At 40.5% G+C, this 16,220-nt stretch overlaps 1 protein-coding gene across 4 annotated transcripts in view; it reads left to right on the plus strand.

The window, feature by feature from the left end:
- Nucleotides 1–16,220, plus strand: part of REV3 (recovery protein 3) — a 139,523-nt gene that overhangs the window by 108,341 nt on the left and 14,962 nt on the right. For all 4 annotated transcript variants that reach the window (XM_010245254.3, XM_088900856.1, XM_088900855.1 and 1 more), the window contains one exon: nucleotides 5,612–5,719. In XM_010245254.3, coding sequence (XP_010243556.1) covers nucleotides 5,612–5,719 — 108 coding nt within the window. The remainder of the gene's footprint in view (nucleotides 1–5,611; nucleotides 5,720–16,220) is intronic.

Below are 16,220 nucleotides of genomic sequence, written 5' to 3' on the forward strand. Positions count from 1 at the left end.
GTTTGGTCTTTGGTAGTTGTTGAACCATTCATGCCAACACTCATGGATGATGAGGTAGTTGCGGAGGGCAAATCAAAGGTAGACATGGAGTGGATTGGCTCCACATATGCAACCTTTTGCATCTCATTCGAGTAGTACAAGAGGAACCACCGGAATGGAATCGTCAACTGGAAGAGGAAGAGGAACCTCTGTAGGCAAAGGATATGTACTAGGACCAGAGAAGTAAGGCACTGATTTAAAAAATGTATCATCAAGACAAACAAAGGATTTTCGGGTAATAGGATTGTAGAATTTATACCCTTTCTGGGTCCTAGAGTAGCCAAGGAAGATACATTTAATGGAGCGAGCATCCAACTTGTCTAAACCAGGACCAAGATTCAGAATAAAGCACACACACCCAAAGATTCTAGGTGTCAAGGGAAATGGAGACAAAGTAGGAAACAAGATAGAGAACGTGGGCATGCGATTAATGAGAAAACAAGCAGTAAGGACTGCATCACTCCAGAATTGTTTAAGAACATTCATATGATGAAGAAGAGACCGAACTGTTTCAAGTAGATGTCTATTCTTCCTCTCAGCTACCCCATTTTGCTGAGTGTGGGCATAAGAGGTCTGATGAATTATACCATTTTGTTCCAGGTATTGCTGAAAGGAAGAAAGAAAATACTCTCTACCATTGTCAGAACGAAGAATTTTAAGTGAAACACCAAATTCTATACGCACTTTAGCATGAAATTTTTGGAAAATGGAAAATAATTCACTTATTTTTTTCATTAAATAAAGCCATGTCATTTTGGAACAGTCATCAACAAAAATTACAAAATATCTATAACCATTGTACGATTCAATTCTAATTGGACCCCAAACATCCGAATGAACTAACTCAAAAGGACTCAACATACGACTATCAACTCTAGGACTGAAGGAAACCCGGTGGTGTTTCCCCTACTGACATGACTCATACTGCAAAGATGATAGACTACTCACTGAAGAGGAGTCAAGGAGGTTTGAAGTGCAACTGTAGAGCCTCCACCATCAAGATAATACTATCCGCCAGCTTCATGCCCTCCTCCAATCTTCTTCCCCTTCGTTAGATCCTGAAAAACACAAGATGAAAGGTAAAATGTGATAGAACAATTGAGAAATTTGGTTAGTTTGCTAACAAACATAAGATTAAAAGGAAACTTGGGGACATATAAGACAGAAGACAAAGATGCAGTGGTAACTAACATTACCAACACTATAGATGGGGGAAGTAGATCCATTAGCAAGGGTAACATTCTTTGATGTAGAGGTTGGAGAAAGGGAGGAAAACACACCTGGAGTCCTGATCATGTGATCAGAGGCTCTAGAGTCAATTATCCAGGGTAAGGGTTTGGATGCTAGGCAAGCTATACCTGAATGAGCAAGGGTGGTAGTGTTCTGATGTGCAGTGGCCTGAAGAAATCTTTCATACTCCTCTCTGGGAATACTCATCATTTCCCTCCCAAAAGTAGTTGTGGCTGTAGAAGATACTGGATCAACTTGTTGAGTATCACTGACTTCACTACCACCAATAACTGCATGATTAGCCCATGTGAATGGTGGGCCATGTAAATCATAACAAAAATTAACTGTGTCCTCTCCCACAGTGTGTGCACTTCCTTGTTGTGCTCCCCCCTTCCTCTTCCACGACCTCCCCTTGAATCACGACCTCCTCCACTGGTACGACCACCCATAGGATTACTACAGCCTCACTTAACTATACAGCCACCTCCTCTCTGCCCATAAGAACCACCTCGAGTACTAACCAGTGCTGATCTTTCAGAAGTTTTGTTACTCTCTTAAGAGATATCCTACGGAGTCGGGCAAACACTTCTTTGAGAGTCGGGAGAGCAATCCTTCCAATATATCTGCCCTGACCAGTTCATACTCTGCTTTCAGTCTCACCAAGAACCGCGTAACGTCACTTTGTTCCCTTTGTTGTCACTGAATTTTAACGTTTGAGGTCAAGGGATGATAGACGTTAAGTTCATTCCGAAGATTTTTCATGTTGGCATAATATTCTTCAAGAGTCTGATTTCCCTGTTGCAAACTGAAGTGTTCTTGATAAAGCTGATAAACCCTTGTAGTGTTGTCTTGTCCCGAATAGAGTTTCTTCGCATGTTCCCAAATATCCCTTGCTGTATCTAAAAACATGAAGTTAACACTGATTTTTGGCTCCATACTGTTTCATAACCATGTCATGATTTGAGCATCCTCTTGCTCCCAATCACTCTACGAAGCTGGTCACAAAAACAAATTTTAGCTACTGCACTACTATCCTTCTACTTCCACACCAACACATTTAAAAGTCACCACTAGCTTGCCCTAGCATGCATTCAGCCACTGTGAACACCACTAATCTGTGCACCGGCAGATTTAAAAACACCCAGAATCCCTCTTGAAACTGCTCATTTGAGGGCAGACCACAACCACTACACCCACTCGACCATCATAGCTGTCACGTATAGTGACAGCAGTCCACACAGACAAAACCTTGGATTTCTTGTTCACTTGAACTGCTGTAGTTGCCTACTGTCACCAGAACCAGAAATCTGGGTTACTTCACAGTCCTCTAACCCAGATTTCTCACACCATAAAAAAAAAGTTGCTGCAGAAACTTTACTGTTGTGAAACCTTAGGTATTGCCGCAGAAATAGAAACCCTACCATCACGAACTAGTAGATGTTGCCACAGAGACCTGGGTTTCTTTTCTCTAACCCAGATTTCTCATGCCCAGAAAAAAAAAAAAACGAAAATAAAGAAAAAGGAGAAGACAAAAGGTTGCAGTCGGCTTCTAATACTGGCACTCTGATACCATGAAAGTGTTCAGCCGAACAGAGAAGAGAAGAGAGAGAAAGAAGAAAGAAGAAGAAGACGAAGAGGAAGAAGGAGAGAAAGAGGAAGAAGAAGAAGACGAAGAGGAAGGAGAGACAGTGTTGAACTGGTTAGACTCTTCATCTAACCCAGTCGACCATATACTTTGCATTTGAAATTATAAGATACAAAAGATTGAAATGCCCCTACATGTGAGGAGACATACAGCCAACATAATACATAAAGAGAAAAGACAAAAATACCCTTTTCTAATTAACTCTAACAAAATAGACTAAATAAAATTAAATAAAATTTACAATAATTTGAAAAAATGCTATACAACTATTGAGTATACAAAAAATACTGACTTCATCTGTTTTAGGTGAAACATCAGGTGTAGTGTCATGCCCTCTTTTGTCTTGTAATCCATCTTCAGCATCCAACCAATCTTTAAAGCAGATGCACATCTCTAGATTTTGTCATTCATACAACTTCTCTTGTCGTCCAACACCCTAGTACCTGCACTAAAACATGACTCCGATGGAATTGTAGACACCGGAGGGGTTAGTAGATCACGTGCCATAAGGCTATTTATAGGAAATGAAAATAATTCAATTGCCCAAAATACCCTAAAAACTAGCCATTTTTTAGTTGTTGGGATGGGTACTTTGGTTATTGTAAAGTTATTTATCACTTTACCCAAAATGCCCCCCAAACTAGTTGTTATATAGCTGTTGGGGGGGCATTTGTGTCATTCTTTCTCCCCCCCCCAAACCAAAATACATAAATACCCCCTATATAGTTGTTTATAGCTATTGGGGGTATTTCTATAACCCCCCCCGGAAAAAAAAAAGCTGAATCTAGTCATCAGGGACCCCCCCAATGTCTAGTTCATCGAGTGCGGCCCGCTGGCGGCACGACAGACATAGTCGTGCCGTGACGACCTATGGACCTGGAACCCCAGGCCCAGCATGGCCCAGACCATCGTGCCAAGCCTGGCATGGCCTGCGTGCCGTCGTGTCGGGCCACGGGTGGCACAACCCAATTTACACCTCTTGCAAGCAAAACGGACAACAGGAGACTGAATATTGGGTGTGGGAGCAATCTTCCAATCTAGTCAAACTTTGGGCTTTGAGAGGAAGAAACAGATTTGTCTCGATGGTGGTCAATAGAAATCAGGGGCAGAATGGGAATTTTCTTGCTCGCTTTGCTGACGTGGGCGAGCAAGTGGAGTTCAAAATAAATACGAATTTTTTAATTGGGTGCCACGTGAAATCTTTTAAGGCTATTGGGTATTTTGAATTATGCCCTGGAGCTAACCGTTAAAACCTCTATTATTTAATTATGACATCAAGGGCTTACGCATTTGACCCAAAAAGGTTGAATTGTTGACTTGCCACCATATAGGAAAACAACTTCATTGTGTTGGTTTTAAGTTTGTATTTTATTTCTATAATCAATAAAAACAATTATTCTTTGTCTTACTTATTTTTCTTTAATATGGTTAATTAATATACAATGAAAGAATTAGAGTGAATACCCTAAATATAAGACTCAATGAGAGGAAATTGAACGAGGAGAAATGTAGTAGTTCAAATTACATTTTTGTGCACTCACAATTAGGGAGGAACCAAATTCAAAAATAAGGGTGTTCTAGTCAAGAATAGGATTCAGAATGTTAGTGGGAGTTAATACCTTGAGCAACCAAATTCAAAAATTGGGGTATTTTAGTCAAGCAAAAGTTCCACACTCCCATTTGCACTTTTAATAGTAGTATAGATATTAATGAAGGTTTACAGTTATTGATATAAAAAGTATTTTGCAAAATGGTGTAGAAACAGTAATTGACTTGTTAGGGAAGTTGTCAAATTAATTACGCATACTATCATATCTTGCTTCACACGGATTAATTTGTTGTAAGGGCCATCACTCAACATTTGGTCATGAATTATTTGGGGAGTTGGGAGTTTGGACTGGCTACAGACCTAATATTTGGCATTCTTTGCACAATATATCTGCTTTCAGATTTGAACTTGCATTCTCATGTTAGCCTCAGGTTTTACCGTTGCACCAACAGTGATCCCTAGTTTCTTTGATAGTTTTAAAATATTTTGTTTCATTCCTATTTGTAGGCATTTTAATGTTTCTTTTATATTTGTGTCAACCATTTTTTCCTTTAATTGTTGCAAGGTTGAGGCCTTCTGCACAGGAGGCCAACTGAACTAAACCCCCTGCAATATTTGACTATTTATATTGTTGAATTAGAGGTTTGTTGCTCCATTAGCATTTGTAGGTATGGGGAGAAAGTTTGTAGGTCAAAAATATCCATTTATGTTGATTTTTCTGTTGGCATTTGAGTCTTTTGGGATAGGGGTGCAAATGGACTGGATCATGATCCAATCTGATGCTATCTTTTCAGGTTTGGATATCCTCTGTTGGATTTTTGGATCGAATAATAAGATCCGATTAAAAATGGATCAAATTCAGATCACCCTTATCTGACTCGAAAGAATCCGATCACACACACACACACACACACACACAGAGAGAGAGAGAGAGAGAGAGAGAGAGAGAGAGAGAGAGAGATGGTTTGGATGGATTGGTGGGTGGGACCAAGAATTGTCGAACACATTTTGGGATTTCTTAGTTGCTCATGAAAGTTGAGATAAAGTTGACTTATATTTTCTTTCTTTTTTTGTAATCATCTTGAAACTTGTAAAGAGTAACTCTCTTTTACATCTCATTGTATGACTAATTTCCATTACTATGGCAGGTTAGGAAAGGTATTCTTCCTCGTTTATTGGAGGAAATACTATCAACTAGGATCATGGTGAAACAAGCAATTAAGAAGTTGGAACCTTCGCAACGAGTTTTACATAGGGTGAGAAATCATAGTTTCCAACTTAAGGAAACTTTACTTGTTTGAAATCCTCATAATCAATTTTCTACTTTTATTACCTCCTTTGACGGATTTCCTGCACTAAAGAATCTAAAATGGATATGAATTTTGTTACATGTTTGGCCAATTTGTCAATTACAAAAATTACATCTACAAAGTCTCTGAAATATTTGAGCTTTATAGGGAAATATCTGAAATAAAGAAGGGGCTTTATGGGATCAAATTTCAAAACTATCTCCACTTTTTGATGATTGCATAATTTTTTTGTAAAATATTTGAAAACTCTTGTAAAATGCACCTTCTTTATATACTCATCTCTTAAAATATTGTAAGATTGCAAGAACGACCCATTTAAATAACAAAAAAGATGCCTTAAGCAATAAAGATAAACTGACTAACATACCTTTCTCTAAATTACTAAGAGCATAAATAACAGTAACTAAAAGCAGATTTTCATGTCCAGCAGTCCCCTTCAAGCTGCTCAAGGCCTTAGAACAAATCTGTAAACTGGTTCTCTGACTTGATACATGGGGTATCTACATTGCCAATATGTTTCATCCTTTCATGAAAAAATGAATTTGGGGCAATATGCATAGTAACTTGGTTATCACAGTGGAGATGTATGTGAACTTGTGAAGTGATAATGGACATACCAACTCTTGAAGTAAACTTGTCAGCCACATGGGTTCACCAGTGGTATGACCCATAGCTTGTTGTTCAACCTCAACTCTGGACTTAGCGATGACATTCTACTTTTTGGGATTACATGTAACCAAATGTTGGAAAGTAGAAGATTGACTCTCTAATGATTCTCCATAATTTTAGGTCCATCAGTTTAGGAAACATACATAAGTTAGTTTCCTAGAATTGTGGGATATCCTAGAATCATGGGATATTAATTGGAGAATCCCACTGATATAGAAATTAGTTTTCTAGGAAAAGTTAGTTTCCTATTTTATCGCCCTGTTAGTTAGCTCTGTAATTCTATATAAAGCTGTGTATATGCTCCTTCCATGACAATACAATCAATTCATTTTTTTCTCTCAAATTCTGTCATGGTATCAGAGCTGGTCACGACCTAATCTACACATAGTATCTCTTCGGTCATCTCTGCTGCTGCTGGTTCAAGAACTCTCTAACAGTATTTGGGAGGTTCTTGAGCGTCCTTGATTTTTCTTCGAGATCGGCTATAGATCTGAATTCTACATTTTTTTCTTCTTCTAGACTGCTGCGCCATCGGATTCATCCTTTTTCTTGGATTTCTTTGTAGAGACATCGGATCAGTCTGAAATCTTAGATCTGGTGTTGCCCAGAGCAGATTTACTGAATCCCTTTGGTTTGGTTTGGAAGTTTTGATTTTGAGAGGTTTCGATCCACTCTTCAGTTTGGCGGAGCATTAGAGTTACCTTTTTTTGGACATTGGCTGAAAGATTCTTTAGGCCTTCATCGCCAACCCTTACTAAATTTTTCAGACCTTCATTGTCTGTTTTTCTCTCTTTCTTGAAGCCCGCCCAATATGTCAGAAGCTTTCGTATCAAATACCACTGCACAATCGGAAGAAGTCTCCTCCCATCAAGCATCTGGCGACCTGCAAAACATTCAGGCAGCATATAGGTTGAACGGGAAAAATTATTTGAAGTGGTCTCAGTTTGTTTGAACATATTTAAAGGGAAAAGGAAAGCTTAGCCATCTCTTAGGGACGAGACCGAAGGAAGTAGATCCAAGATTTGATGCGTGGAATGAAGCTGACTCCATGATCATGTCATGGTTATGGAATTCAATGAACCCTGAAATCAGTGACATGTGTATGTTTTTATCCATGGCTAAAGAGATCTGGGATGCCGTCCGACAAACATATTCAAAGGCACGTGATGCAGCACAAGTGTACAAAATTAAAGTCAATACTGGAGCGACTAAACAAGGCAGCAAGACAGTTACCGAGTACGCAAATTTACTGCAGAACCTGTGGTAAGAACTCGATCATTATTGGTGCATTGAGACTAAATGTGCAACGGATGCAGCAATTCTAAAGAGTTTTATCGAAAAAGATCGCGTTTATGACTGTCTTGCAGGACTCAACGCAGAGTTTGATCAAGTTAGGGTCCAGATTCTCGGCAAAGAAGAGGTACCATCTGTAAATGAGACTATTTCTCTGATTTGTGCTGAAGAAAGCTGTAGGGGGGTTATGCTTGAACCCCAAGTACTAGAAGGTTCAGCCATGGCTACAAGGATGGAACAACCGAAAATACTGGAAGGAATGAAGACAGATTTGTCCTCTGCATGGGAGAACAAGGAGTCTCTTTGGTGTACCTGTTGCAAGAAACCAAGGCACACCAAAGAGAAGTGTTGGAAGTTGTTGAACAGGAGAAGAGAGAGAGGAGAGGCGAGAGGACTGAAAGCCCCAAAAAGAATACTGCAGGCGTGCAGTATGTTAGTATTTATACTAGGATGGCCGTACAACTTAAAGAAGGAAGAAATTACAAAAGTACCCTTGCAGTACTAAACATATGTACAACAACATCTGTCAACACTTCCCCTCAAGTTGGAGCATAGATATCAATCATGCCCAACTTGTCACACAGATCATGATGTCTAGAGTGGTGTAGTTCTTTTGTAAAGATGTCTGCAAGTTGGTTCTCAGAGCTGACATAGGGAGTACACACTTCGCCTGTGATGACTTTCTCTTTGATAAAATGCTTGTCAACTTCAATGTGTTTTGTTCTATCATGTAGCACTGGGTTAGCAACAATGTTTATGGCTGCTTTGTTATCACAGAATAGAGTCATAGGCTTATCCACTGGGAAACCCAACTCACCCAACAGAATCTTTATCCACATACTTTCAGCTACTCCGTGAGCCATTACACGATATTCAGCTTCAGTGCTGGATCTAGCCACCACATTTTGCTTTCTACTTCTCCAGGTAACAAGGTTCCCTCCTATAAAGGTGCAGTAGCCACTAGTAGACTTTTTGTCATTTTGAAATCCAACCCAATCTGCATCTGTATAAACTTCAACTTTCAAATGCCCGTGTCTTTGAAATAACAAGCCAGCACCAGGAAACCCTTTTAGATATCGAAGGATTCTTTCTGCTGCTTCAAGATGAGTGGACCTAGGTGCATGCATGAACTGACTGAGGACACCAACAACATAAGCAATATTCGGGCAGGTCATAGAAAGATATAACAATCTCCCTACAAGCCTCTGAAACTGTTTCACATTCTTGAGAGGTTCACCTTGGTTGTCACCTAATTTATGGTTGGGATCAATGGGAGAGTCAACTGGCTTCACTCCCATCTTTCCACTGTCCTGAAGTAAATCTAGGACATATTTCCTTTGGGAAATGAAGATACCCCTTTTTGAGCGGGCAACTTCAATTCCAAGGAAGTATCTGGGAGGCCCTAGATCCTTCACTTCAAACTGAGTGGCAAGGAAACTCTTCAATCTCTGGATTTCATCCTTCCAGTCACCAGTAACAATTATATCATCAACATATACTATTAAAGCAGCCATTTTACCTTCTCCTCTTTTCACAAACAGTGTGTGATCTGATTGACATTGCTTGTATCCTTTCTGTTGAACCGCAACATGGAATCTGTTGAACCAAGCTCTTGGTGATTGTTTCTGCCCGTATAAAGACTTCTTCAACTTGCACACCTTCTATTCATTGCCTTGAGCCAGGAAACCAGGGGGTTGAATCATGTAAACTTCCTCTTCAAGATCACCATTCAAGAATGCATTCTTGATATCAAGCTAATGTAGATCCCAATCCAGATTAGCAGCAAGAGAGAATAGAACTCTAATGGAGTTCATCTTGGCAATCGGGGCAAAAGTTTCTGCATAATCAACTCCGTACACTTGAGTTTGACAGTGAACACCCTTTGCCACTAAGCGATTTTTATACCTCTCCACTGTTCCATCAGCCCTATGTTTGACAGTGAACACCCATTTACATCCAACTGGATCCTTTCCCTTAGGAAGATCTACAAGTTCCCATGTGCCATTTTTATGAAGGGCATTAATTTCTTCCTTCATGGCATCTGTCCATTCAGGTATTGAAAGAGCTTCTGCCACATTCTTGGGGATAGGGACACTGTCAATCGAGGTAAGGAAAGCACGAAAAGTGGGTGAAATGTTCTCATAGGAAACAAAGTTGGAAATGGGGTGTTTAGTGGTGCACAATCTAACACCTTTCCTGTGAGCAATAGGGAGGTCAAGGTCATTAGCAACAGAGGTATCAATTGCAATAGAATCAGGAACATCATTGGGAGCCAAGTTACCTGAGTGAGTATGATCCTCCCCCGAGGAGTTTGATGGCACTAGAGGCACAGTTTCAGGATTCTCCATAGCTCTTGAATTTTGTTGACCTTTGCGATGACGGAAGAAGACACAAAAAGGCGGAGGATCAGAAAGAGGAGGTAGCTGAACCAGTTTCTCCTCATGCCTACACTCCCTCTGAGGAGAAACAGGAAAGAAAGGCTCATCCTCAAAGAAAGAGACATCCATGGAGACATAGAATTTCCGAGAAACTAGATCAAAACAACGGTATCCCTTTTGAGTGAAGGAGTAACCAAGGAATATGCAACGAATAGCACGAGAATCCAATTTCCCACGAGTGGGAGACAGATTTTGGACAAAGCACCGACAACCAAATACACGAGGAGGATTGGGAAGAAGGGGGGCCTTAGGGAAGAGAAGCTGATGTGGGGCCTTGCACTCTAACCAACGAGAGGGCATACGGTTAATGAGGTAGGTAGAACAAAGGACAACCTCAAGCCAAAAACGTTTGGGGACATTCATATGGAGCAGTAAACCTTGAGCCACTTCAAGGAGATGGCGGTTATTTCGTTCAGCAACACCATTTTGTTGTGGTGTTCGGGCACAAGAGCTACGGTGAAGTGAACCACGCGAAGCAAAGAATTCCGTGAGATCACTATGAAAATACTCTTTTGCATTATCTTACTGAAAAATTTGGATTTCAGTTTGAAATCGAGTGAAGTCCATCTGCTGAAAATCTTGGATAATTTTTGGTACTTCCTCCCTGGTTCACATGGGATATACCCAAGTATATCTAGAATAATCATCAATGAGGGTAAGAAAATACTTGTAACCACTCTCAGATGGTAAAGTAACAGGGCCTCATACATCAAAATGAACAATGTGAAAGGGAAATTCATATTTACTATTTTTTTGAAGAAAATGAGTTCTACAATGTTTACTCAACTGACACGTTTGACAAGAGAAATCTGAAACGGACACAAACTTGAACAGTTCTAGAAACACAACTTTTAAAGACTCAAAAGACAAATGACCAAGGTGACAATGCCATAAATAAACTTGACTCTTACAGGACTGACTCATAGACTCTGTAACATGAAGACCAGCCTTATTCTTCAGCATGTAAAGTCCATCAACCATACGTCCCCTACCAATCGTCCTTCCCGAGGCTAGATCCTGAATCACACAATGAGAAGGGAAAAAAGTCACTAAGCAGTTTAAGGAACTAGTGACACTACTAATAGAGAGCAAATTAATCGGAAATTTCGGAACATGTAGGACATCAGAGAGGGTAAGGCCAAGGGAAGAGAGATGGTTCCTTGACCAGCTATGGAAGTGTATGATTCATCAGCTAGTCTCACCTTGTCTCTTCCAGAAAGAAGGTGATAGGTTTGAAAATAAGAGGATGTACCAGTCATGTGTTTTGATGCTCTAGAATCAATGATCCATGGAGAGTCAAGGGTGTGAGAAGCAACATGGAAAGTTGTGGTAGAGTTACCTGACGTAGATGCAAATGAGGTTGAGGGAGGAGCATCCATCTGACGAATTGCTCTACCATAGAGCTCTAAATGGTCACGGAAGGAATTCCTAATATCCTCCCTTGGGTCAGATCCGGAGAGATGTGTCTGAGTCACAGTATGGATGGAGGGATGATTCTCCCGAGTAGCCATGTTGGCCGTGGTGTATTTCTTTGTACCTTGCTGTCTGGACCTTTTATTCACATCTGAACCTTGCTTCTTATTCAGATCTTGAGCCCATTTTGGTTTCCCATGAAGATCCCAGCATGTATCTCTGGTATGTCGGGGTTTCTGGCAATGAGTGCACCACAATTTGTCTTTATCCTCTATTTTTTTCTGGAGATCTCCTTTCCTGGAAGAGATTCCCACACTAGTAGAGACACCCCCTTTTGCTGCCAACACAACTGCATCCCCACCTGGGTTGTTCATCAAATTCCTTCTGCTCTCTTCAGATTGTACAAGAGCATAAACTTCCTGAACTGATGGAAGATCCTTAGAACTGAGAATCTGGACTCTGATAGATTCGTACATAGGATTCAAACCATGTAAGAAGGCAAACACTCTTTGCTAGGAGACAAGTTTCTTGTACAATTTTGCATCCTCGTCACACTTCCAATCCACATTCTGGTAATGGTCCAACTCCTCCAGACAGAAGTCAAGTCTGAGTAATATACCGATAAACACCTCTCCCTCTGTTTACAAGTAGACGATTCAGCCTGTAGTTGATAGATCTTGGCATAGTGTCGCAGTTCTGAATATGTAGATTTTTCTTGTTCATAGTTCTCATATGCTGTTTCAGCCCACATGAAATTCTTCCTTATTTGAGGTTGCATGGAGACTAAGAGCCAAGATATAACCATGCTGTTCTCCTGATTCCATCTATCATATTCCGCACTCCCAGAGTGTGGTTCTTTAATTCTCCCATTAATATAGCCTATCTTCCCCCTTGCAGTAATGTATAGCTTGATCCCTCTTGACCACTCTAGGTAATTTAAACCATCAAGAGGAACAACCATGGGAAAGGATAGGTCACCACCCCCACTCATTCCATTCAGCATTGAGGAAACTCCAAATGTGGCAGAATCTTCACCACTCATGATTTCAGGTTTAAAATACAACACCCAAAGAAGGAGCCTTGCCTCAAAGAGATGTTACAGAAGGCACCAGGCACTTCCTGACCTTCAGTCCACAAAAAAGGACTGCTATTGCAGCACACAAACAGGTCCTTATGACCTACGGTTTCACAGGGATCCAAAAACAAACACTGTTGTTACAATACATAAATAGGTCTTTATGACCTACGGTTTTACAGGGATCATACGACCCCACAACAGAATGGAAGGAGCAAGGAGAAGTTCACCACACATCTAATCGGCAGACCTGGTACATGGCCAACTTCAGGGCAGCCGAACAGTCAATGAGAACAGTAGTCGAACAGTCAATGAAAAAAAGGGGTACGATAGTCCATCAACAGGGCGGATGAGCAGTCAATGAGAACGGTAGATGAACAGCAGGTAATACCTTCGTGAACATCAGATGATAGCCTCTGAAATTTTCAGTCGAACATCAGATGGAAATCTCTCCATAAACCAGAACTTTCTCTACACTGGAAGATGAAAAGTCAGGCAGACTTCTTCGAACATCAGATGGAAATTTCTCCATAAACCAGAACTTTCTCTATGCTGGAAGATGAAAGGTCAGGCAGACTTCTACTTGCTGGAAGCCGAACAGCAGATGGACACAACTGGGAGATGAAGGGATTGATTGCTCGACATCACCCTTCAGGCCTGGACGACCTGCTCTGATACCATGTTGAACAAGAGAAGAGAGAGAGGAGAGGCGAGAGGACTGAAAGCCCCAAAAAGATTACTGCAGGTGTGCAGTATGTTATTATTTATACTAGGATGGCTGTACAACTTAAAGAAGGAAGAAATTACAAAAGTACCATTGTGGTACTAAACATATGTACAACAACATCTATCAACAGAAGTTGAATGGTAAACCATCGAACAGGGAATGGGGCTATCGAGGAGGACAACAGAAGAGTCAAAGTCAAGCTAACTTCACCACGAATCAGTCGAGCCAAGAGAAGCCTCCAGACAAGACCGAGTTCAATAAGGAGGAGATCGAAAAGTTAAGGGGGCTTCTGGGATCGTTGGAGAAACCTAGTGGTGCAGGCTCTCTTGCAATCTCAGGTAAGTTTTCTATTCCTCACAGACTAAATGTCTCAAATGAACCTATTAGGGATTTATGGGTTATTGACTCAGGAGCCACAGATCACATGACTCACTCCTCACTACTTTTTAGCACTTATACCCCCTGCCCAAGCAATCGAAAAATAGCCATTGCAGACGGTTCCCTTACTACCGTAGCTGGCATTGGGGATATTCATATTAATCCATCACTTACACTAAAAAATGTCCTTCATGTTCCCAAATTGTTCACTAACCTGCTATCTATCCAAAAACTCACCCATGACATGAACTGTAATGTGCTTTTCTATCCTTCTTACTGTATATTTCAGGACCAGGATTCGGGGAAGAGGATTGGACTTGCTAAGGAGAAGAATGGACTCTACTATCTTGAAGAATCTTGCAAATCAAATATTGTCCAGGATAAGCTATCTCTATCATTCCTTTCATCATCCAACAAAGACACCATTTGGCTTCATCACTTTAGACTAGGACATCCATCTTTTGGAATTCTGAAAACTATGTTTCCCTCCTTGTTTAAAGGATTGAGTGTTGAATATTTTCATTGTGATGTGTGTGAATTTGCAAAACACAAGCGTGTGCCCTTTCCAATCAGTAACAAGATAAGTTCAGTTCCATTCTTTTTTATCCATAGTGATATATGGGGTCCCTCCATAGTTCCAAATGTGTCTAGCTCACGATGGTTCGTCTCTTTTATTGATGATTGCACTAGGGTCTCTTGGATGTTTCTTCTTAAATCTAAATTAGATGTAAGTAGTGTACTCCCAAATTTCCATAACATGATTCAAAATCAGTTTGGGGTCAGAATCAAAAGATTTAGATTGGATAATGCACGGGGTAATTTCGACCAAACTTTATCCCCATATTTTCAAAAAGAAGGGATTATCCATGAATCCTCCTGCATTAATACTCCACAACAAAACGGAGTAGCAGAAAGGAAGAATGGTCATCTACTAGCTACAACCCGAGCCTTACTTTTCCACCAGCATGTTCCAAAAGCCTATTGGGGGGAAGTTGTGCTTACTGCCGCATACATTATAAATCGATTACCTTCAAGGGTGTTGGGATTTAAAACACCAATGGAAACACTTTCTCAATTTTATCCCGATCTACGTACAACAAATAATCTCACCCCAAGAATCTTTGGATGCACTGCTTTTGTCCATGTCCATAGCCATAATAGAGGGAAGTTAGATCCAAGAGCTGTCAAGTGTATTTTTGTGGGTTATTCGTCCACCCAAAAGGGTTATAAGTGTTACCACCCACCTACCAAAAAATTTTGTCTCTATTGATGTCACTTTTGAAGAAAAAACACCATATTTCACTCAACCTTATCTTTAGGGGGAGTCCTTGTCATTCATTGAAGATAAGGACATAGATTTGTTCCCACTTGGTCTACCTACAGTTTCTCAACACCCAAACTCAACATCTATACTAGTTCAATCCGTATCTGCACCTATCGAACCACCTCAAACCAAACCAACTTCTTCACCCATTCATACTAGACCCATGATAGAGAATGGTGAACTTTGTGACTCTATGAGATTGCAGGTATATTCAAGAAGAAGAGACCAGGATCCTAATCTTGTGCAGGTTCAAGATTCAACTCCTAATCCTACGAATGAGGTAAATACAGTTCCAGAAATTTCTTCTGAATTAGCATCTAACCAAGATCTTCCTATTGCCTTAGAAAAGGCACAAGAGAATGCACTAAACATCCCTTATATCCCTTAGCAAAATTTGTGTCCTTTAAAAAATTCTCACCATTACATAGGGAGAAGCAAATGAAGATCCAGTCGTGAATAGGGAAATGTACCAAAGATTAGTAGGAAAACTTATATATCTTGCCCACACAAGGCCAGACATAGCATATGCCGTGAGCGTGGTTAGCCAGTTTATGCACAACCCAAAAGAGGTTCACCTACAGGCAGTCTATAGGATACTACATTATCTAAAGGCTAATCCTGGCAAAGGAATCTTGTTTAAAAGAAATACTGGATTAGCCCTAGAGGCATACACTGATGCAGATTATGCAAGCTCTCCCGTGGATAGGCGGTCCACTACAGGTTACTGTACGTTCCTTGGAGGAAATCTTGTGACATGAAGGAGTAAGAAGCAGAATGTGGTAGCTAGATCAAGTGTGGAGGCAGAATTCAGGGCAATGGCTCAAGGAGTATGTGAATTACTATGGCTCAAGATAATTTTGGAAGACCTAAAGATCAGATGGGAAGGTCCTATGAGATTATTTTGCGACAACAAGTCAGCTATTAACATTGCTCACAATCCCGTCCAACATGACAAGACAAAGCACATTGAGATAGATAGGCATTTCATAAAGGAAAAGCTGGATAACGGATTGCACTCCATACGTCTCAACGAATGGTCAACTGGCAGATGTGATGACAAAAGGGCTTTGAAGTGTAGCATTCCAAGGACTTATCTCCAAGGTGGGAATGAAAGATACATATTCACCAGC

The sequence above is a fragment of the Nelumbo nucifera genome, chromosome 3 (assembly GCF_055504915.1).
Source record: "Nelumbo nucifera cultivar China Antique chromosome 3, China Antique-T2T, whole genome shotgun sequence".
In the NCBI taxonomy this organism is placed as follows: Eukaryota; Viridiplantae; Streptophyta; class Magnoliopsida; order Proteales; family Nelumbonaceae; genus Nelumbo; species Nelumbo nucifera.